The following is a 23,527-nucleotide window of genomic DNA, read 5'->3' as shown; positions in this document are numbered from 1 at the left end:
ACGTAATATTAAGATAATTGTCATCACTTGTGTGTCCTTTAAGCTTGACTTTCAGAAATGCTGAGTATACACAACTCCATTTCAAATCAATGGAGAATGCAAGTGCTCAATATTTCTGCAAATCAGGCCCTCACTCTCTTAACTGGTGGACTTTATAAGACTTATTATTCTACAGCATAACAGGTAATGGCTGATTGTTAATCAAAATAGACAGGATTGTAATTGATTTGATAAATTCAATCTGCCCTCTTAAGTGATTATAATACTCAACATATAGTGAAAATAATTATATGTATTTCTACGAAAATAGTCATTTAAATTTAGACATGTACTTTCTTGTCTAGTTTGGTGGTTCGTAATTAAATCCCAGCAACTAGTTCTATCATGCACATTTAACCATAATATGGAAAGTGGAATCTTTTTAACTGTTCTAGTTTTTTGGGGGGTGCTTTGGGTCATCCCAGGTGCTCTCAGGTTTTGCTACTGCATCCTGGAATCCCAGAGGGTGCCTATTGGTACCACGTTATAGAGTGGAACACTAATCATCTTCATGTGCTATGGCTTATCTGCACATCCTAAACAACTGAGGCCATGTTTACGCTACAGGGAGTATAGCAGCACAATCCGTTAGCATCATAGCTATTGCTGACCTAAGTTTTAAGTGTAGATCAGGCCTGAGTTTAACAACATCTGTTAACTTGGTTTGGCCAGAACAGCATTTAATGTAGTTTAGACTGACCAATTTGTATTATAAACAGGTAAGTGTAAGTTCTTGGGAGCAGGGACTGTGTTTTCTTTGTGTTTGTAAATCACCTAGTACACTTCAGGTGCTATCAAAAAGAATGAATAAATACAACCCTTTACAGAGCCAGATTCTGATCTCACCCCAATCTTGCAGATATAAAACTTTTCTATTGTCTTTGAAGTTACTCTTGATTTAACTAAGTTCAGAACCAGGCCCTAAATGAAAAACTTTAAAAACCAAAAAAAACTACCTATGCCATTGTTAACCCACACTGTGTTATAGAACATGGTTTGGCCACAGTGGACTCTAACAACTATTTTCCAAGTTGATGCATTTTGTAACACAGACAGAGCCCTCTAAACATAGATCCATTGCCACAGCCAGGGCAGATAACTCTTTGGGGGGGTAGGTGCAAAAGAGGAGGAGCACATTTTTACCTTTTAAAAGTTACCTTGACTATTCTAGCTCATGACTGCAATAATTGCATTACTTTGGCTTTGTGTACACTAGCCCTTAAGACAGCAAAACGTCTGTCGCTCAAGGATGTAGAAAAAAAAATACACCCCTGAGCGATGTAAATTTTGCCAGCACAAGCACTCATCTAGCCACATCATGCCAACGGGAGAGAGCTCTCCGGCCGACATAATAAAACCGACTCAATGAGCAGCGGTAGCTATGTTGGCAGGACAGCGTTTCCCGCAGACATAGTGCTGTGCTCAGAAGCACTTACGCTGGCAAATTGTATTTGCTCAGGGGTGTGTTTTTTCACACCCCCCAGCCACAAAAACGTGGGGGACAAAAGTGGAGGCAGGGCCTTCGTTTCCCAGCTGTGAAGAAGAGCTCTGCATAAGCGGGAGAGCTAGTCTCACGGCAGGGCTTGCTGTATCTGTGGCCCAGTACAAGAGATGACCTCCTCCCCACCCTGTCTCCCTGAGGCGGACAGGCCTGCACCTTGCTTTCAGCTCAGCGGGAACAGCGCGCTCCGGCGGCATTTCACACGCAGCCCAACGGGCTGGCTTCAGCCAAGGAGCAGCATCAGCAGCAGCAGCACTCCCTGGGCTGTGCCCGTTGATACCGTTTCCCCTGTCAACGGGCGGGGGGAGGGGAGGGAGGAGGGGTTTCTCACTGCGCGGGCGTCAACGGCTGACGGGACAGAGGCCCGCCCGCGCGCGCTGCCCCTCCCCGCGTGAGAACGCTGTGCACGCGCCCCGGCCGGCCCCGCCCCTCAGCCGTTCCGCCCAGGCCCGGCCGATGTCCCTGCAGATGGACATGCCGCCGGCCAAGCGGGAGGGGAGAGGCAATCGTGTGGCAGTGACGTGACGTGACTTCCTTCCGACCTCTGGCCGGGGCGGGGACAGGTCGCTCGCTCGGGCCAGGGGGGGTCCATCTACGGGCCGACCATCAACCGTCCCGAAATAAACTGCGGCGCCCGAAGGAGCGTCCGTCCAGCGCAGCTCATTTCCCTTCTCTACGTTGCCCTTCTCCGCCTCCCCACATTCCTGCCCGCCTTTCAGCGCTGGGGAGTGGTGGGAGGGGGGAGCCTTACTTCGGAAAACTTCGGGCATGTTTCTGGCCGGCCCGCCGCGCCGCGCCTCACAGCCTGTTCCAAACGTGGGTTAAGGGCGCGCGCCGACCGTGCTGGGTACTATTGTGAAGGGGGGGAAAGTCGGCTGGTCGGCCAACAGACAGGGAAGAACAACTGAACTGACGCCCGTAGGGGGAGTTATAGGGCGCCTAACACTGCCACCCCCCTGCGGTTAGCGTTGGCCCGAAGCAAGCCCCCCTCTCCCCGCTGTGCAGTGGTTGAGTCTGAACTCGAACGGTCACGTGCTCCTCCTGCTGTGCCCCGCGTGCCCGGCTCGCCGCACGTGAGGATAATGGCTGCGCTCTTGAACTCGGCCCGCCGGCTCTGGCCTCTCAGTTCCCGCTTCCTCTGTCTGCCGCGGGGCGCCATCGGCCACCCCCCCTCGCCGCGCGCTGTGGGGCTGGCGGGAGCCCCTGGCAGGTGAGTGCTTGGGGTCGGCGTGGCCCGGCCCGGGGCGGGGGGAGGTGTCCACGGTCGGGCTGGGAGGAAGGACGGACGGACACGGGCGCCCCTGTGGGCCCCGGAGCAGGGGAAGGTCAAAGCTGGAACTCTGCCTTCTCCTCTCCCCATCCCTGGGCCTCCGCACCGCGACCCCGCTTCCTTCTAGCTCGGGGCCAGCGGCACCTGGCCCCTTCCCTCGGGCAGCGTCCTCTAGACCTTGCTTCCCTCCTGCCCGCTCCTTGCGCCTTCCCTCGGCTCTCTGGGTGCCGCTGCCGCCTGGGGTTCAATCCCCGACCCGCACAAGCCCCTTTGTGGTTGCAAGGGCGGGCGGAGGAACACGTCACGTGTTGCACCTGCACGGTGACCTTTTCAGCAGAGGGAAGCTTAGGGTCCGGGCCGGGACCTCTGCAGGGCAGCCTGGGTTTGTGGCAGGTGGACTGTAAACTAGGTCTGCTGCTGCTGCTGACATGGCTCTCTCCTTCCTATTACACTACTGTCTAGAGGTCACCATGAGATGCGACCTGTTGTTCTGGGAATTGATGTATAGTCAGACAAGGGGAAGGGTGGCAGGGAGAGGTGAAATGATTTGCCCAAGGTCATGCAGCAGGTCAGGTCTAGGAATAGAACCTAAGTTGTCTTTCCCTCCTTCAGTTTTCACCACAAGACCATGCTGTCCCTGTTCTGATCCTTCAGATAATATTCTAATCCCCTGGTTCCAGCTTCTACCACTTAGTGGGATGGTTATGTATCCCAGTTCAACTTCCATTATTATTTTGAACACACTAAAATATGCTAGCCACCATGCAGAAACAAGTGGAGACACGGGACTGGATCCACAGAAGGATGAAGGTGCTGAAGTCAACATTTAAGTACTACATACGCTCAGAACTCCAGCTCAGCTGCCACCTAGCCTTGGAGGTGCCTAAAGTTCCTACATTTCCACTGTTAAAATGCTCAAGGAGCCTAAGTTTGCGCTAGTGAGCATGCGTGCAACCATCTCAGTCTAGATGCGTGGGAACCTGTCTCACACCTAAGCTCCAGTGGAATCCTCAGTGAGGTGTTTCCAATCCTTGTCTATCTTGCCTACAGGATTTGATCTGGGAGGTGCTCTGAGAATGCCTAAACCCACACAAAATGGCTGGGAAGGAGGTGGCAGCGGCCCTCTTACCACTTTTTAGCCTTGTGGTGAGGGCCCTCACCTGGGCTGTTGGAGACCTGAATTCAGTTCCCCCCTCTTTTATTGATATGGAGAAGGGATTTGAACTGGGGGGGAAGGGGCGCAGTGTCTTATCTCTCAGGTGAGTGCCCCAATCTCTGGGCTTCAGTGTATTCTTATGTGGGTCACTCAGTTTCTATTGTTGAAGCTGCTCCACTTTGTATTGCTAATTAAATATGCATTCGGCTAGAGAGAGTGAATGTGACACCATGTCCCAGTGGTTAGGGCACTCAGCTGAGAGGTGGGAAACACGTATTCAAATCTCCACATAAGAAAGCAAGGGGAATCCTGGGTGAGTGCCCTAATCACTGGGTTAAAGGCTATAAAGGTGCTGTCACTTTCTCTCCTCTGGCTTTTCTTGCAACAAATGGCCAAGGTGCTTACATCCAGGAGTGGGTTCATGGTTGGGATTCCCCAGCAGAATTAGGTGCCTAACTCCTTGAGGGATGGGACATAGCCACACCCCTTTTCTCAGCATTTCCTATTGCCTAATTTAGGCATTTCTCCACTTAGCATGCTGGGTTTTGTGGACTTATTCTTTGGCACCTAACTCTTCTCATGCATTGTATAGGGGGCCAACATGCCCATCACAGGACTGTGGACTCCACTGGGTGGCAAGGTGCCTAAAGGAGATGCATGACAACAGCTTAGTCCCTCTGTGGATGTGGCTCACAGCTGCATTTCTTAAGAGTTTTCAGTTAGTGACATTACAAATGATGTTCATAAATTAATACCAAATAGGGAAGGTAAGAGACTCAACATAAGGTAACATTCTCATGTGGTTGTTCAGTAAGGCACATTCATATTCTCGTGTGTCTGTGAGACCCGTGCAGCATGTTGAACTGGCATCAAAAAGTCACAAAACTAACTTTGCAACTTTCAGACATCTAAGTTTTTTCATAGGCAGCTAAAAAACTACAGTATCTGCTATGAAGGTACAGCCCTTGGACATCAGCAGAATCCAGTGTTGATATAAATGGTCCATAAAAACTTTGATCCTACTATGTTGTGGTCAGCTTGATCTGTGCAAAGAATCTCTATTAAAAGATGAGGGGAACTGTAGTCTTCTGTATTGTGTGGGAAGAGTAGCTGTCCCTAAATTTTTGTCCTCAATTATTTTAGTCAAGAAGGGGAGCAGATTTGCACAGGTCAAGACAGCTTTATCTAAAGGTGTTTAGTGGTATCAGTCACTATAAAACTTTCTTAGCTGTGGGGGTTCATAAGAAAAATAAGAAGAAAAAGTGTTCTTTGTATACGTTATCAGTGGCAACGAGTACTGTGCCACCTGTGAAGTGGGGGAGAGGGATCCATTCACACGTTTCCTTCTCTGATTCTGTTTTAGACACCGGATCAGTCTTGTCCTATCAGAACCAGTTTTTTAGTTGGAGCTGGAAACACAGCGGTGAAAGCTAAAAAATTTCTAGTTCTTTCATGAACAAAGCTTTGAAATTGTAAACTCTTCACTAGGATTGAAGCTTCCTTCTTTTTTTCCTAAAGGGCATGGATTGGTCACTATATTTCTTACAACTGCTTGGGGTGGTCTTTGTGAAACCCACTGAGTATCCAGACCAATGGGCGGCGGGGAAGGGTTGATGCTACTGATAGTGTTGTGCAACTGCCATGTCTCTCATCCAACTACGTGAAGTCAGCTTTGGGGATGGTTCGAAGAACAATCTTGCTAACCCTTCTTAAAGGCCTTACCGAATGGTGTGATGGCTGCCTGGAGGAACTGGAGGCTATATGGTTGGTGAAAATCTGTTTTGCAGGCCTACCAAAAATATCAAGGCTGTCTATTTCATATCTATCTGGTCCCAACTGCAGGCGAAGGATATCTTACTGATCTGTAAATTATATTGGAACAGGATTGTGGGATACCAAATTAATTCCTTGTATTGCTTGAGATTAAAGCAAATTTTGTAAAAGGGCAGCTTTTTTTTAATATAGTCCTCTATTCCCTGCCACTGATTTTGAGACCTGATCCTGTGTCTTTGCTGTGCTGGATCATGTAGAGATCTATATCTACTTTATTGCTAAAATGTTGGAGAGAACTTTGGCTTACCCTTTGACTAGATAAAGGACAAGTTTGAAGCTTTATTAATTTATGCTTGAGATATTAAAAGTATAGAAATTGCTGTGATCATGTAATATTAACTGATCTAGTCTGGTAATACTGCCTCTGCTCAGTGGCTAATATCACCTTCAGAAGAGGGGAAAGTGCTATGTAGTGCACCAGTCATTTATGCATAAGTAGCAGTGAATAACTTTCCTTGGGTTATGATTAGTATGTTCATGGCTACTTTAGCACATCTTCACAGGGGCAGAAGCCCTCAGGGCCTAGTCAGTCTTTGTAGAGAGAGATCTGATAAATTGTGTAACCTGATTACGAGAGGGAATGTGGCTCAACACTTTAATGTGATCTAAGAAAAGTTTTTAGCTAGTCCTTTGTACTACTGGGGGACCTACTGAGTTCTTCCATTTGACATTGTATTCTAAATTGTGTTCATCCTGAGACTTAATAGCAAAATAGCAGAAATGTTTTCACTGGGAACTTTTTTCTAGTGAGGGTGTGACTCCTCATTGCCTAGGATAGCCACCTGAAAATGCCAAAGTCAGGGCAAGCTGCAAAAGGAGAGCAGATTCTCCTAGCATTGGTGGTTCACACTGAAGTCAGACTTCCCAGCCAGACACAAACAATGTTTCTGAGTCCCAACACTGGTTACCAAGAAGCTAAAACAAAAATATACATAGCCCCCTTCACTGCATTTCAGCCTCTGGCTCTCAATCAGCCACTAGGTCCAGTAAAGGGACAAACTATTTAAAACTTTGTTCTTTACCAGAAAGGTTCTCCTGACCCCAAAGGGTCAGCCACATTATTAGATCAATATAAGTTTGGATCTTACCCAAAATACCACGCTGCCAGTCAATCCTTTAGTAACTAAAACTAAAGGTTTATTATAAAAGGAAAGAAACAAACTAAAATAAAAATTGTAAATGATTAAAGAAATCAGATACATATAAATGATTTGAAAGTCCATATATATCAGGTTTTCAATAGAATTGTGGGGTTTGCAGGCTTAGTCCTTCTGGTGTACATCCAGTACCTAGATGGGTCTTAGTCCTTTGATTCACAGCTTCAGTTACAGATGAGTTGATCCACAGGTAGGTGAAGACTGATGACTGAAGACAAAATGGATGTGGTGCAGCTGCCTTTTATGTCCCTTGGCCTTTGCCATGCTGCTTGTGGAAATTTACAGGAATAAGGTGGAGTCCAGGGTCACAAGTCCTGGTGACTCATCAAGTGTATCTCTGGCTTCCCCACCTGGGCCCATTGTATCTGTGAGTTTCCTTAATGGGCCATTAAGCAGGCTAGTTCTGCAGCCATCCTGTCTGGGGTGTCGCCCAGAAACACAACACAAGCTGAAATATGAATACATCAAACATATCCATAACTTCCAATACACATATAACACATGAACATAAACAATATCATCATACTTAACAAATTATAACCTTTCTCACGGTACCTGACATGGTATATCTCATATGAATTATTGTAATTTTGACATATTGATGTTAAATAATATCATAAATGGTCCCCCTAATCCACCCAGTGTCACAGAGGTCTATATGGAACAGTTGACAGGGGACTGGTTTGGGACTGGTTCTATTCCCAGGTCTGCCCTTGACCTGCTGAGCGACCTTAGGCAAGTCATTTCACTTCTCTTGCTTCTGTATTCCCTCTTAGCCTCACCTGTTCAGATTGAAAACTTTTCTTGCCATGGACTGTCTCTTACGATGTGTTTGCACAGTGCCTGGTGCAATAGGGCCCTGACCTTGGTTGAGGCCTTTAGACAGTATTGTAATGCAAATAATAAAGTTCTTGTGCTAAGTTGGCTGCCACATTTACATTGCAATTTGTTAGGGACAGTGGACATTTTAACAAAATCCTATGCAAGGGGGATTTAAATCTATTGTTGATCTTGTCTCCTTTTCCTCCTGTTCTACCACCAACATAGAATCTTTTAAGGCTTTCAGTCCCTGAATTGAAAAGCCACGTAACTCTATTTTACTATCTAAACTGTATTTTATTTGCTCAACTGCTGCTGCTTTTGTTTGATATATTCAGTAATTATAGTATAAAGTCCTGTATTGTGAGGTTCGAACTTTTGACAGTGGAGTCTTTAACTCTTTTATAGGTGAATCCCTCCTCTCTCCCACTGCCTTCCTGAGAGCAGCTTTGCATGCACGTAAGGTCATGGGGAAATTGTGAAATTGGCAGTGGCTGTTGCAAGAATAGCTTACGGCCATTGGGGTGAAAACTGTAGTTTTCCACCTGCCACTAGAGCTGGACAAGTAACTTTTTTTTGTTTGTTTGTTTCTTTGGTAGCATTTCTGAAAGAAAAAAAAATTAGTTTGGTTCAGACTAAGTGAGAGAATTTTCCAAATTGTTGGTAAATCAAAAAAGTCAGTTTTGGGTTGAATTAAATGTTTTGTTCAACCAGAAACACTTTGTTTCTGTGCATTTTTAAAGGGCCAGATTCACAAAACTGGTACTGATAGTGGTGTCGCCCTTACTTTGCTATTGCAAGTGTCTACACTATAGCAGCGTAGCTGCAGTGCTGCAGCTATGTCAATGTAGTGCTTGTGGTGCTAACGGACCACTCAAGGAAGATAAGGCTGTTAAGGAGCAGCTGAATGAATTCTTTATATTTTCAGTGCAGAGGTCTGTAGGAGATTGCACACCTGAGCCATTCATTTTAGGTAATAGATCTGAGAAACTGCCCCAGATTGAGGTGTTGTGACAGAGTGGGGCTGCTTTTCCAAGTGCGGAGTGTGCACCTCAGTTTTCTCATATGTTACGCATGTAGTCTCTTTATATGTACTCCTGTATTTCGGTGGTGGAACCTGGTGTGTGATCCATATATTCTCTTCATATGTACTGTATTTCGGTGATGGGACATGGTGTGTGAGCATTGCAGAGACCACTAGAGGATGGATAGGGGCCCCCCCAGCCTCATGTACGCAGACACCCCTCCTCCTCCCCCCCCTCCCCGCCCTTCTGGGATAAACCAGATATAACAGGTTGTAACATTCAGCTAGGAAGGAGCCAATGGAATAGGGAGGGGCAGGGGGAGATCTGTCTGGGAGGCAGATAGGAAGGGCAGTGCCCGGTGAGGGGTTCAGGGAAGTAGGACCTTGAAGCATGGCTCTGAGTTTCCACAGTTGGACACTGCTATGACCTAATTAAGCTGCTAGCAAAGTTCTTCAGTGCTATGATCCTGAGAACTAATAAACCCTTCTCACTGTCAGGCTGGCTGTGAATCACTTCTGACTGCCAGGCGGGGTGCCTGGCCCTCTGGGTGTGGAGGAACTCCCCAGGACCCAACCAAGGCCGGGGGTTCCACAGGGAGTTCCCAGGCGGAGCAGGGGTGCTGAACCCTCCAAGGCCAGATTTAGGAGTTGGCTGCACTGGTGTGTGGAGACCCGGGGGGGCAGACTCCACAGCACCAGAATCCTGACTGGCTGTGTCAAGAGGGGACCCGAGCATGATTCCTGGGGGGCCTCCGTCACAGGTGTCAATAGAGCTTTTGGAACAAATTGATAAAGTAAAGGGTAGTAAATCACCAGTGCCAGGTAGTACTCACCCAAGAGTTCTGAGGGAATTTAAATATGAAATTGCAGAACTAGTAACTGTGGTATGTAACCTATCGTTTAAATCCATCTCTGTACAAGATGACTGGAGGATAGCTAATGTAATGCCAATTTAAAAAAAAAGGCTCCAGAGGTGATCTTGGCAATTACAGGCCAGTAAACCTAACTTCAGTACCGGGCGAAGTGGTTGAAACTATAGTAAAGAACAGAATTATCAGACATACAGACGTGCACAGTAAGATGGGGAAGAGTCAACACAGCTTTTGTAAAGGGAAATTATGCCTCTCAATCTACTGACCATGCAGACCAGGGTGATCCAGTAGATATACTGTATTTGGAGTTTCAGAAAGTCTTTGACAAGGTCCCTCACCAAAGGCTTTTAAGCAGAGTAAGCAGTCCTGGGTAAGAGGAAAAGTCCTCTCATGGATCAGTAACTGGTTAAAAGATGGGGGAAAAGGGTAGGAATGATTGGTCAGTTTTCACAGAGGAGAGAGGGGTCCCCCAAAGATCTGTATTGGGACCAGTGCTGTTCAACATATTCATAAATGATCTGGAAAGGGGTAAACAGGTGGCAAAGCTTGCAGATGGTACTAAATTACTCAGGGTAGTTAAGTCCAAAGCTGACAGCCAAGAGTTACAAAGGGATCCTACAAAACTGGGTGGCTGGTCAACAAAATAGCAGATGAAATTCAGTGTTGATAAATGCAAGGTGATGCACGTTGTATAGTTGGGATTATGTATTCCAAACAAAATGATGGGGTCTAAATTAGCTGTTACCACTCAAAAATAGATTTTGACGTCATCATGGATAGTTCTTTGAAAACATCTGCTCTTTGTCCAGTGGCAGTCAAAAAAGCTAATTGACTGATAAGAACCGTTAGGAAAGGGATAGATTATAAAACAGAAAATATCATAATGCCACTGTATAAATCTGTGGTATACCCACACCTTGAATACCATGTGCACTTCTGGTCTCCCTATCTCAAAAAAAGATATGTTAGAATTGGAAAAGGTACAGAGAAGAGCAACAAGAAATAAATAGGGGCATGGAACACCTTCCATATGAGGAGAGATTAAAAAGGCTGGGACTGTTCAGCTTGCTGAACAGACACAACTGAGGGCGGAGATAGAGATCTATAAAATCATGACTAGTGTGGAGAAAGAGAATAAGGAAGTGTTATTTATCCATTCACATGATACAAGATACAGGGGGTCACCAGTGAAATTATAGGCAACAGGTTTTTAACACACACAAATAAGTTCTTATTTACACTGAGCCCAGGCAGCCTGTGGAACTCATTGCCAGGGGATGTTGTGAAGACCAAAAGTGTAACTAGATTCAGAAAAAAATTGATAGGTTCAGGGAGGATAGGTCCATCGATGGCTATTAGCCAAGATGGTCAGGGACACAACTCTATGGTCTGGGTGTCCCTAAACCTCTAATTGCCAGAAGTTGGGATGGGACAACATGGGTTGGATCACTTGATAATTGCCCTGTTCTGTTCCCTCAGATAGCACATCTCAGTGATGGCTACTTCTACTTCAACATTCTTTCTCATACTCTTCCATTGTTTCTGTTATATATATATAAAGCTGTTCCAAAGCAGGGGCACTCCATTTTTTCATAAAATGGAAGTACTTTTTTTTGTTTCGCAGGACAGCCTTTTCTGAGTGTTTTGAATTGCTTTTGCTTAAACTTTCCTTTTGTACAGTGGGGGAGAAAAACATTTTTGGCCAGATACGAAGCCTGGAACTCTTTTTAATAAGAGGGATGAGAGTTAAATAAGTTCTGTTCACAACTTAAAAAGATTAGATTAACACAGAAATACTCTCAGAACCTGGACTAGTGTGCTTGCTGTCACTTTTGCTCTCATGTTCTGCTAACTTGTTTTTAAGTGCTACAATGAAAAAATTGATCCCCTACATAAAAACATTGGACATCATGATTCTGCTGCCATTGAATTGCATTACAACCTTGTATGCACTTCTGAATTAAAGAAATAACAGAGCAGTAGAGTAGCTTTATTGGATGAAAGTGTGCATGTGGGATGGATAGCTGTATTCAAAACCCTATTTGTAACTTCTTTGAACTACAAAATGCAGATAGTATTTTCCTGAGACTACAGTACAGGAAGAGAACTAATGGGAAGCAAAGTATGATAAAACTGCTTTAGTCTAGATAAGTGATGGCATGACCCCCACCTCTCAGCAAAGATTTCATATATATGCCGTAGTGAGTAGTTGTATTACTAAGATTTAATTTTTTTTGAAAAACTACTAAGTATCTGAAATTAAAAATGAAACTTAAATTGGAAAATATAAATGAACAAACTATTTAGGAATGTATTATTCCTTTTGTTGTGTTTACTTCCTGATTGGTTAAATTCAGTCACTTGGAATGTGGAATACTCTATTTAGCTTAATGGATCATTAGTTGCCACTGATTGGTGGCTCATGTCCTGAAACAAATGCCTGAATTTCTCCTGAAATCTTTATTACCTTATTGTCACTGTTGTAGAAGCATTCAGCATTCCCATAATATGGGATGTGTACAAGCAAAAGTGTAAAATCTTTTAGGTTCATAAATGTTTTTACATCTCTGGCATGTAATCCTCTGGTTTAATTTTTTAACTCAAGCATAGCTGAAGCTTGGGTTGTGTATTGTACAAACATTAACTTTTGGAAATGGCCTCTTTTGCTAAGGAAATGGTGTCACCCCATATTGGTGACAAGCACTTTTAAACTTGTTTGAGTCCCAAGACTATAATTCAAAGTCACGGGAACCTCATAGTGAGATCTAGTATGTTATGGAATAGATTCCAAAGAATATTGATACAACTGTGTTGCTTGGGTTAGCTAAAGATAGGACATAGGTCTAGCAAACACACAGCATGGAATAGGAGATTTCTATCTCATGTTTACTGAATTTTTAAAAGAATAACTTGCTGTAACATCTGAGTCTATGACATCAATTTAAAATTCACATGCTGACATAAAAACCCCTTAATTCATGCATTTCTAAGATTCTCATTACTATAATACAGGGGTGGGCAAAATGCAGCCGGTGTAACTTTTCTGTTTGGCCCACCATGGTGGAGCGCTATGCTGGATAGTCAGGCAGCTTTTGGCCAGTTGGTACCCGAACTTCTGGCTTCTGGTCACATGACCAGAAGCGGGAAGTTCAGGAAGTGACTGGCTGAGAATCACTAAGCTGTCCGACACTCCAGTTGCCAAGGTAACTGGAGAGTCGGGCAGTGTCGTTTCTCGGCAGGTCGCTTCCTGAACTTCCCGCTTCCAGTCACATGACTGGCAGCCAGACGTGGCCCAGGCCCGCGAGACTTACCAGAATTCGTGGAGTGACCCCTCTGCAAAAATTATTGCTGAACCCTCCTATAGTATCTGGGTACCAAATAAAGACAAGAAGAGATTGAAATAACCATCTTGACGCAAAGGCCAACTGGACCTTTGTTAAGCTGTTCAAGGATGCAAAGAGTACACTAGGTTTTCTAATGACCATGCTGTACTCCCAGTTGTTGCCTATGAATCTCTAGGGGCTCTCAGAAAATGTTCCTTATCTTCTCAAAGCTATCACAATAATAAATGAGGGAAGAGGGGCAGTCCTTAATGTAAGCAGAATTCCAATCTGTACAGAATTTAGAATCAACATTTTAAATTGCATGCAGAATTATAAACATAGGTGGAAGCCAGTGTAGGTTATAGAATGTTCTACCTATTGACTCCTCTACTTGGTGAGCAAGACCTACCTTATTGAGCAGTAGCCAACTTTCTGCCTAGCCCTCCAGGGCCATCCCAGGTACAACTTGAAATAGCCCAGTTTTGAAGAACTGTCATGAAAATATGGTAGTCCAGGTGCAAACTACTTCTCTGCCGTTATTCTTAGGAGAAAGCTGTTGTTTTACTTAATTAAAACAACCTCACCTCTTCCCAGCAACCTTATTTTGAATGAATGAGTATTGCAAGTATGCGGAATTTCATCCTGCAAGTGACAGGTGTGGATAACTGGATCATCATGAAATAAGACAGCCTTGTGGCCAACTTCAGATTGTCGGGGAGATGGGCGTGGGAAGCAGAATGAGCCAGTGTGGCTAACTCGGAGTCCAAAATTGCAAGCCGCATTGGCAAGAGGTAGATGTACTCCACCAGTAGATGGAGCAGTCACACATCCCTGTCAATATCTCTAGTTTCCTCTTCCTGGTAACCAGCGTTAATAGACTTATAAGCGTGCTAATGGCTCTATGATCCCACAGACTTAACATTCTACTCTAATAGCTTCACATGTGTACTGAACAGGAGAGATGGTAGAATGGAATCTTGTGAGACCATGTGATAAGGATGTTAGGACTGGACAAGTGGTTATATAAAACCTCTCAAAGGAAGGAACAGTGTCACTGAAACAAGCCCATTCATACATACCAGAGCCTGTCAGTGTATTAGCAATGCCTCATGATCCCCGGGCAGACTCCTAATACATAATCCATACATGACTTCTCTGATCTTGTGGCAATGGAAAGATACTAATGCAGTCTACGTTCTGTACCTAGGCATGAAACCAGTTACAGCTGGAGCTGCCCCACTGTGATCTTTTCCTTAAAGCGTGTCTTAAACACTGTAAATAAGTGCCTAACTGGTATGATGTTCTACATAATAAAACCAGTGGCACTTGCTATGTCTGCAGAAGCGCATCTCCCACCGACATAGCGCTGTCTACAGACTTATGCCGGCAAAACTTATGTTGCTCAGGGGGTGTTTTTTCACACCCCTGAACGACAGTTTTGCTGACATAAGTGCTAGTGTAGACAAGGCCTCATGTTGCATTAAACCAAAGAATAAAAGTAGGCTTTTAGCATTAGATGCAGAGAAGGCATTCAGTATGACTGTTTTGATAGTACTGGAGAAACTTAATTTAAAACATCAATTTATAGCCTGCACTATACTGTCTTACTATTCTTCATGTGCATTTTTAATTTTTATGTCTTATCAGAGACTTTGTTCTTTTAAAGGGAAAATGATGTCCTTTTTCAGTTTGGGGAAAACCGAACAGAACTTGTAGAAGCTTTCAGATATTCTGCCTGAAATTTAAAGCATCATGATCCATAATAAAGAATATAAAATTGCTCTCTCGGCAGGTAGCATCCTGCCTTATTTCAGTGAAATACAAACCTCCATGCCAGGGTACAGCTCTATAGTGCAGGGAAAACCTTATCCTAATTCTGACTGAACCACTAATGCCTACGATGTGATAATGTGAAATTCAGATGTATCCTATTGATATAAGTTACTGAGATTTATAATGAAGATAAGATGGATGTGAAGAAAAGTTTGATAAGAATTTGTAATCGTTGTACTAAATATTAACTTAAAAAAAAAAAAAAAAAAGTCAAACTAAATCTTCCTGTGTAGTGAGTTGCTCATAACTTAGTGAGTTTTAATTTTATTTCTTTACCTGAGATAACATGACATGCTCTAATTCCTCTAACTGGTCCTCCGTCTATTTATATCAAATGCAAGAATTTTAAAAAATTTGTACAGTCAACACAGTTTTGGATGTGTAAGAATGCTTTGTCTGAGGTAAATGGGTTCATATCCTTTGCTGACTAAAATGTTCAAGCTGTGCAGTTTTTTGAGTTAGTGTCTGAACATGGCTGTCAATAAATACTTGGATTTTTTTGAATGTTTATAAGCCTGTGTCTGTCAGCCAAATGTACTAATTGCTTTCTTCATGATTACAGAAGTAATGTATTCTGCTTTATAGTAGGTCATACTTGTGCCAAGTCTTAGTTTCCCCCTATTTAAAAATAGATCATCAGGCTAAATTTTGAGCAGGAATAGCTTATTAACAAATGTTATACTTTATTTTATGGCAGATCTGAGTTCTAAATTTGAAAATTGGTAGTATGCAAAACTCTACTGCAGATGTGTCAAGTTTAATCTTCATTGGTGATGCTATAGAACTGTTTTAAAGTGTTAACTGCTTTTTAAATGCAAGGATTTCCTCCGCCCAGTCTGCCTTTCTCTAGCATTCAATCTCCCTGTATTGCTGAGGGTAGAAGACCCATCAACTACTCTCACCTGGTTTAGCCTGCTCACTGAAGTGGTCTATAGGGGTGTGGCTGCTGTCGCATGCAAACAGCTACGTGGAGCCACAGATGAGAGAGAGGGTGTAGGTGGGGTCCAAAGAGGATGGACTATTTCCTAAGGAGCACCATGTGTTCATCCTACAGAGGTACTACTACCTTCCATATATCCTCATACTCTGCAGAAAGCATTTGTTGATTGGCAGAATTACTTCACTTCCATCTCAAAGACAGCTAGTTTTAAGTACCTACAGAGCAAGGCCCAGTTTGAACAGAGGAGAATGCAGGATGAGTGGTAGGGGAGGACAGCTGCAGAAATTCAGCATTACGTAAATATGAACAGTGCAAAGATGTTCTTTGACTCTTTTAAAGCAGTCTATGAATCCTCTAAATCTGGCACAGCTCCTCTGAAGTCAGAAGATGGCACAACCCTCATCAGAGACAAGGAAGGAATTATAGAGATGAGCTGAATGCCTTAATAGTTTACTAACTAGACCATCCACAGTCAATCGATTCTGTCCTTGATCACCTACTTGTGAAATCCATCGAAGGGAATCTCAACCTTCCTCCATCAGTTGAAGAGGTCATGAAAACCATCTAACAATTGAACCCTAGCTGAATGTCTGGAAAGAATGGAATTCCAGCAGAACTACAAAACAGCAGGCCCAAAGACTATCAAAGTGTCCCATGACATCTTGAGTAGTATTTGGGAGGAAAAAATGCCACAAGACTTCAAAGATGCTATTATTGTATCACTATTTAAAAACAAAGGCAGCAAAGCTGACTGCAGGAACTATAGAGGCATTTCTCTCATCTGTACAGCAGGGAAAATACTAGCTCGCATTCTACTGAACAAATTCACTGTGAATATATCTGAGGAAAATCTACTAGAAGCATAGTGTGGTTTCAGATCAGGTCACAGTACTATGGACATGTTTTTTGTCATGAGGCAGGTCCAGGAAAAATGTTTAGATCAGAACATGGACCTGTATGTAATTTTCATCAGCTTGACTAAGCTTTTGATATGGACAACGGAGAGGGTCTGTGGGTTATTCTACATAAACTGGGCTGCCCAACGAAGTTCATTCAAATCATCTGTCTGTTCCATGACCCCATGACAGTGCGAGTGCTCTCCAATGGTGACTCTTCTGCTTTATTTGAAATCTCAAATGGTGTAAAGCAAGGCTGTCTACTTGCTCCAATGCTGTTCAACTTATTCTTTGCCTGTGTTCTCAGCCATGCCATAAGGGACTTGGATGAGGGGATATACCTTCACTACTGACTCAATGGCTCTCTTTGATCTTCAAAGACTTAACGCTAAGACCAAGATGCTGGAGAGACTTTGCGTCAAGGTGCTCTTTGCAGATGACTGCACCCAGATGGCCCATAGACATAACAACTTTCAGGTCATTGTTGATAGCTTCTTCTGAAGTATCCCAGCTCTTTGGCCTTACCATCAGTCTCAGGAAGACAGAGGTCTTGTTCAGCACCTTATTCCAATGCTCCAGTGCCAGCCATCTCCATCCAAGGTACACAGCTGAAAAATGTGGATCAGTTCAAGTATTTGGGCAGTGCCCTCCCTAGTGACCGTTCCCTTGATAAGGAAATTGCCATCAGAATCAGTAAAGCAAGCCAGGCCCTGGGCCATCTCCGAACAGACGTCTTTAACAACACAACATTTGTGTCTCCACAAAATTGGAGATCTTTTGTGCCATGGTCCTAACATCTCTCCAGTATGATTGAGACATGGACTCTTTAGAGATAGCACATGAAACGGCTTCAGCAATTTCACGTGCACTCCCTCAACTCAATAATGAGCATTTGCTGGTGGGACAGTGTAACCAATTTTAAGGTCCTCGAGAGAGCAAACACAGCTGCCATCGAGGAAATGCTATTGAGAGGACAACTTAAATCGACTGGACATGTCATAAGACTGGCAGATGGCTCAGAACAGGACTCACTGGCTGTCTCTGACAAGATTAGCATGCAACAGGCTTGAGCAGGATCGATGAAATCGTCTCCAGGCTGCACGTGAAAGGTGTCACAGAGCTGCATCGTTAAACATCATGGATGTGGATTTCCCATGTCCTCAGTGCGGCCGACTCTGCATCAGGGTTCGAACTTCAGAGTCATATGCATGGCCATAGATGAGAGTTGCAACAATATTGTCGTTCTTGTCAACCATGAACTTCTACTAAATGCAAGGATCCTTGACAAGATGGTTGTTTGCAAAGGCAATGTATAAACTGTCGATATGAAATGTGGATATAAAAGATTTGTGGCCCTGGATGAGCTGTCTGGCATAGGAGTTAATGTACTTATCTTTTCAGTACATATACTGTTAGGTCAGTATCCTTACAGAATAATGACAGGATTTTACTTGAGACCAAGATTTATGCTCTTATACTGAGGAACAGAAACTTACTTGTGCATCTCCCATTAATGCTAATGGAAGTTGCAAGCATAAATCCTTATGCATTAGGATGATAGTATACTCGTATGTTGCTGCTTGCTTGTGAAGAGTATGGTCACTCATGATATCAAGTCTGACCTGAAGTACTGTCTCAAGCTTTCAAGTAACATTGTAAGCTACTAGTGCATGACATTTTTCTTTGTTGTTTGTGCCCTTGTGTACAGGTAGCTAAGAAAAAGAGCTTACAGTTAAGAATAAAAATGAAACTGCTTTTTAGGTGCTATCTAGCAAATAGGTCATGGATAAATAAGCTGCATGGGCAGAAAACTACTTCTAGGATGATTTGTCATTTTAGGCGTTGAAATAATGAAACAAGCTTTATTGTATTGTTCTTCCTCTTGTCTAACTCTCTAAAATATCTTGCAGTCTTATTTCTCCTAAACTTGATTGACTTTAGTTTTAAATCCAGTGAAATCTGTATATGGTCACAAATGGATAGGATCTTTTTTGCTTTTAGCTCAGAAGAATTGATTTCTGATATTTCTTCTGACTATATGTAGACATTTTTACTAAGATGGTGTGAAGTGATTATAGCACTAGTTGTTTTGTGGCCTCATCAACTATATAAACTGTGCAGTCTGGTGGTAGGACAATTTTAAGAGCTCCTCTCCCCCGCCCCCAAAAAAATTAATTTAAAAGCTTTATTTAAAAGTTGTTTTTGTGTGTAGATTTGCAAGTAAATATTTTCTTGACAGTCTGACACACACACACACACACACCCCCCCCCCCCCATCATTTCCCGAATTTATGATGCTAAACCACCCTGCCTGTGAAAAAACCTGCAGGAGAGGTTCCTCACAGAGATTTCTCCCACTGTCCCTTTCGTTAGGTGGAGTTTGCTTGGAAAATGACTCAGGGCTTGCTTGCCCACAAACTTGGTGGAACTGCACTGTCCCCCTGCTCTTGAAGGGTTCCCTGGCAACGTTGTTGACAATCAAGCTGTCCTTCAAAAGTCACTTTCAGGCTGCCATCAGGACTCCCCTTTGTGGAGGGACACATCAGAAAAGTTATTGCACCTCTGGCTGTGTAGCCTCTTTGACCTAAAGTTCCTGGTGCCCCTGGTCTGCCCAGTTATCGCTCTGGACCCAAGAGTGCTTTTTGCAGGGTTTCGAAGGAGGGGTCAGATCTGTGGATGCTTTTGAGCCCGCTGCCCTCAGTATGCAGAATGTATTTTTTCCCTTTGTGCTGCAGATCTAGAGGAAGATAATTTGGGCCTATCTGTGTAGAATGACTTTAGCACACACTTCAAAAAACCCATGCACACAATAACGACCTGCTCAGTGCAGTTCAGTGCATACTGTTGTCTGTATATTGATGGTTGACCACACCAATATAATTGAGGGCTTATCTGCACTGGAAAGTTAGTGTGGGTTAAGATAGGGAGTGCCTCTAGAGCCCGATAGCTGTTCCTGATGAACTCCATGTGAACATTCTGATTCTAGAACAAGCATTTCTAGCAGTTAAGAGATTGTATTAAGAATTTTTTTATAGTTGTTACATTTCCTTAGTCTTTAGGGCTATGGAAATACATTTTAAAAAAAAATCTTTAAGATGGTTGCTAAAATGTTTTTAAAACAGAGCATAGTATCAAGTCTTTTATATCCATTTATCTCTGATGTAATATTGTAATTTTTTAAGATGAAAAAATATCTTCTGGGCTTATGAATCTTTATGTTGTTCAACCCTCTCTGTTAGTACTTTTAAGACGGTTATAAAAGTTATTGTTGCTTGCTGCCTTATTTACTGCTCTTCAGAAATGTTGTCTACAGCTATTCATGGGAAAATTTTCAAATGTCCCCAAGTACCATAATGTGATATAAGATTCTAAGTCACCTAGGCACTTTTGAAAATTGTATTCCTTGCTACAAAAGTACTATTAGAACCATTTTTAGGCAAAGTCAAGTTGAGCTATAATCAGTTTATTTGGACATCCCCAGTAAGCAAACATTTGACAATATGAGAAACATACACAGTTATATGCATTTCTTAGTTGATCTTTACCATTTCAGAGGGAAAAGTCTGAATTACCTACATTGGTGGCATCATTGAACATTTTCTGTAAAAGGTTTGGGATTTTTTGTGGTTTGGGGATGTTGGTAGAGGGGAATTAACATTTTGTGGAAGGTGGCTTTTAAGTGTCAGTAGATCCTTTGCTCAGTAACTGTCATAATTGGCATTTGTTTTTGTTTAGCACACAACTGATCAACCAAGCAAGGCTCTTTGCAGTTGCACCTAAGCAGAAGGGGGAAGTTCAAGAAGAACGTGCTTCAGCTATTTGGAATAACCAAGCACAGAGTTTGGACTGGGCCTTAAATAAACTGGAAGGCTCTGTCAAAAGAACTGGCCGCATTACTAGAACCTTTCTACTAAATATCTTTCACAACATGTGCAGAACAGGTAAAGCTGCTTTTCATTGTATGCTAAGTTAACATTTCATTTTAAAGTTTTTGTCAAACCAAAAGAACATAAATGAAACAGATTGATTTAGCTTTTTTGTATTTTGGGTGTTACTAAACCTACCTGCCCTCCTCCGCTGAAATGCTTACAGGCAGTTGTGGTAGTTTAGCTTGATTAACTTGTATGTTAAGAGACCAGTGACCATGATAAAGCAACAGACCTTCACTCTTTCACTATTGTGGTAGAGAAGGGTGTTGCAGAAAAAGCTGGTGGTAGTTCTGGCAGATATTCAGTGTGCTTTTATAATCTCTTAATGAGTTGCCTTTTGTGAACCTGTACTATTTTATGTATATCACAGTAACATGCCATCTTTCTCTTTGCTGAACATCATCGTTTACTGTATCATGTCTAAGCTAGGTTATAAATAAGGTTAAGAATTTGTCGTAGATATTTTTAGTAAAAATCAGGGATAGGTCGTGGACAATAAACAAAAATTCACAGAAGCCTGCAACCCATCCTTGACTTCTACTAAAAATACCTGAGGGGATCAGGGACATACAGAACGCTGCCAAGGCTTGCAGCTGCTCCAGTTCTGCTTCTGCGGCTGGGGCTGACTGCTGCTACGCTAGCTCCAAGGGGGCTGACCCAACCCCAGTTGCTGCTCCAGCGAGCTGGGGCTGGCCGCACGTCTGCTGTCAGTGGTCCCAGGGATGGCTGCCAGTCAGCTGTTCAGCCCTGCCCCAGAAGAAGTCTGGAGGTCCCAGAAAGTCATGGGATCTATGACAAAATCGCATCCTTAGTTATAAACATGAAACAGGGATTCTTTTTTCCCCCCTCTGTACAGCACATGTAAAAATTCTGGCTATAAGGAACAACACTATATCTTTAAGATGCTGGTTATTGCTGAAGGTGAACTGATTAATTATGTGGTGAATGCCCGAAACAGTGAAGTTTCAAAAGTTTTCTTCATCCTCCTTTCCCAGAAGTCTCCTGATGCTGTCTAGTTTGCTAAAAAAGAGAGCTAGAATACAGTATTCTTTGAGATAATAGATAGAGATTTAGAATCTTATGTCATCCAGGTGATACATACTGAGATACTTAGGAAGGTAGGAACTGGAAGATTTTTTACTTAGTAGTGTTGGGCAGGGACAGTGGGTGTTATTTCATTTTCCTTTAAAGTTAAACTGATTTCATTGTTGAATATCCCACAGTATGTTTTTGAGGACATCAAACACACATCTGCAGTTAACTGTACATAGTTTTGCAGATAACTGTTAACATACTTAGGGGTGTGGCTCGACCAGTTTAGGAACCAGTTTTTCAGTTCTCTCAAGAACTCAGTGATTATCATTGGCTTCTGTCCTACTCTCAGTTGAAGTCAATGCAGAATTCTTCTTGATGTCAGTGGAAACAGGATCCTGCCTATCATTCATGCAAGCTTATGGTCAGAGACAGCCTTATCAAGAAAGACCTTCCCTACTAGAAGAGTACTGTTTTTCAGCCAAAGATTTTTGGTCCTTGAGCTCAATCACAGGTTATTCCTTTTTGGTCCTTGATTAATTATACTAATGAACAGATTAATTACAGATACAAACTGAGGGTTTTAGCTTGTTTCTGTATATAAATTCCCATTGCTAATATCTTTAAGCTTGCATTTTTCGTCCTGTGGCTTCAAAGATATTCCTTCTCTTATAGAAAGAATAGCTTGGCTTGTTTACATTTGAATTGCATTGGAGCAGTTTGCCCCAGGTTTTGTAAAAGAGTAGATGGATTTGAAACTGGGTAAGGTGTAAGTCAAGATTTGCACCAATGTAAGACATCTCCACCTGGTTGTTGGGATGGTGCATTATCTTTCTTCTCCTGTGTTTTGATTTATGCCTGCCTTCTCTTTCTTGTCTTATCTTTCCAGTTCACATTTCTGATTTTATTAATAGTGGACTTTCATTCTCACATTGTTTCCCTTTTTCTCCTCACTTAGAATCATAGAGTTAGAAGGGACCTCAGGAGGTCATCTAGTCCAGTCCCCTGCTCAAAGCAGGACTAACCTCAGCTAAATCATCTCAGCCAGGGCTTTGTCAAGCCGCAGCTTAAAAACCTCTAAAGATGAAGATTCCACCACCTCCCGAGGTAACCCATTCCAATTCTTCGCCACCTTCCTAGTGAAAAACATTTTCCTAATATCCAACCTAGACCTCCCCCACTGCAACTTGAGACCGTTGTTCCTTGTTCTGTCATCTACTACCACTGAGAACAGCCTAGCTCCATCCTCCCTGGAACCCCCTTTCAGGTAGTTAAAGGCTGCTATCAAATCACCCCCTAATTCTTGACTCTTTTGCAGACTAAACAAGTCTAGTTCCCTCTTTGCCGTTCTTCCCCTTCCCAGCTCTCTTGGTTCTCTGTTCTCCTTTCCTACCTGTGAATAGCTTGTCTGCATTAGTGTTCCTTTCCTGTAAACATTTTTTGCAGACATTATTGGTGTAGCATCTTGCATACATGAGCACTTGTTTTGTTTTTTTAAATCTCTCAAAGTTTGGATTTAGACTCCATCCATCTAAAAGGGATTTCTTCTTATGCTGCTAGGGATTAATTCTTTTACTTTGTAGTTATTTTATTCTATTTTTATACTTCCTTTTTTACAGTCCTATACATACTTAATGGTGACTAATTTAAATTATAAAGCATTGGTGGCAGTTTTGTGGGTTATGTACCTAGCTCAGGAATTTGCCTATTCTTGTCAATGTCAAGAGCAGAGGCCTGCTTCTGTTTGACAGTCTTAAAAAACAAACAAAACCACAACACAACCCAGCACACCAAAAAACCCAGCTCATCAGAAACAGCAAATATTGTATCTCCTTTGTTGTTTTCTGCGTCTTATGCTCTAGTACAACACTTACTCTGTCCCAGGAGTAGTCCATCTACTTTA

At 42.9% G+C, this 23,527-nt stretch overlaps 1 protein-coding gene across 1 annotated transcript in view; it reads left to right on the top strand.

Moving 5' to 3' along the window:
- Nucleotides 1–1,832: 1,832 nt before the first annotated feature.
- LRPPRC (leucine rich pentatricopeptide repeat containing) overlaps nucleotides 1,833–23,527 on the top strand; it is a 155,128-nt gene continuing 133,433 nt past the window's right edge. The window contains exons 1-2 of the mRNA XM_067565070.1: nucleotides 1,833–2,750; nucleotides 20,399–20,604. Of these exons, the coding sequence (XP_067421171.1) occupies nucleotides 2,623–2,750; nucleotides 20,399–20,604 (334 nt within the window). The 5' untranslated portion in view covers nucleotides 1,833–2,622. The remainder of the gene's footprint in view (nucleotides 2,751–20,398; nucleotides 20,605–23,527) is intronic.

This window comes from Emydura macquarii, unplaced genomic scaffold (assembly GCF_026122565.2).
Source record: "Emydura macquarii macquarii isolate MOO-44397 ecotype Brisbane River unplaced genomic scaffold, CSIRO-AGI_Emac_v2 contig_2676, whole genome shotgun sequence".
Lineage (NCBI taxonomy): Eukaryota > Metazoa > Chordata > Testudines > Chelidae > Emydura > Emydura macquarii.
This window is presented reverse-complemented; position numbering and strand designations above follow the sequence as displayed.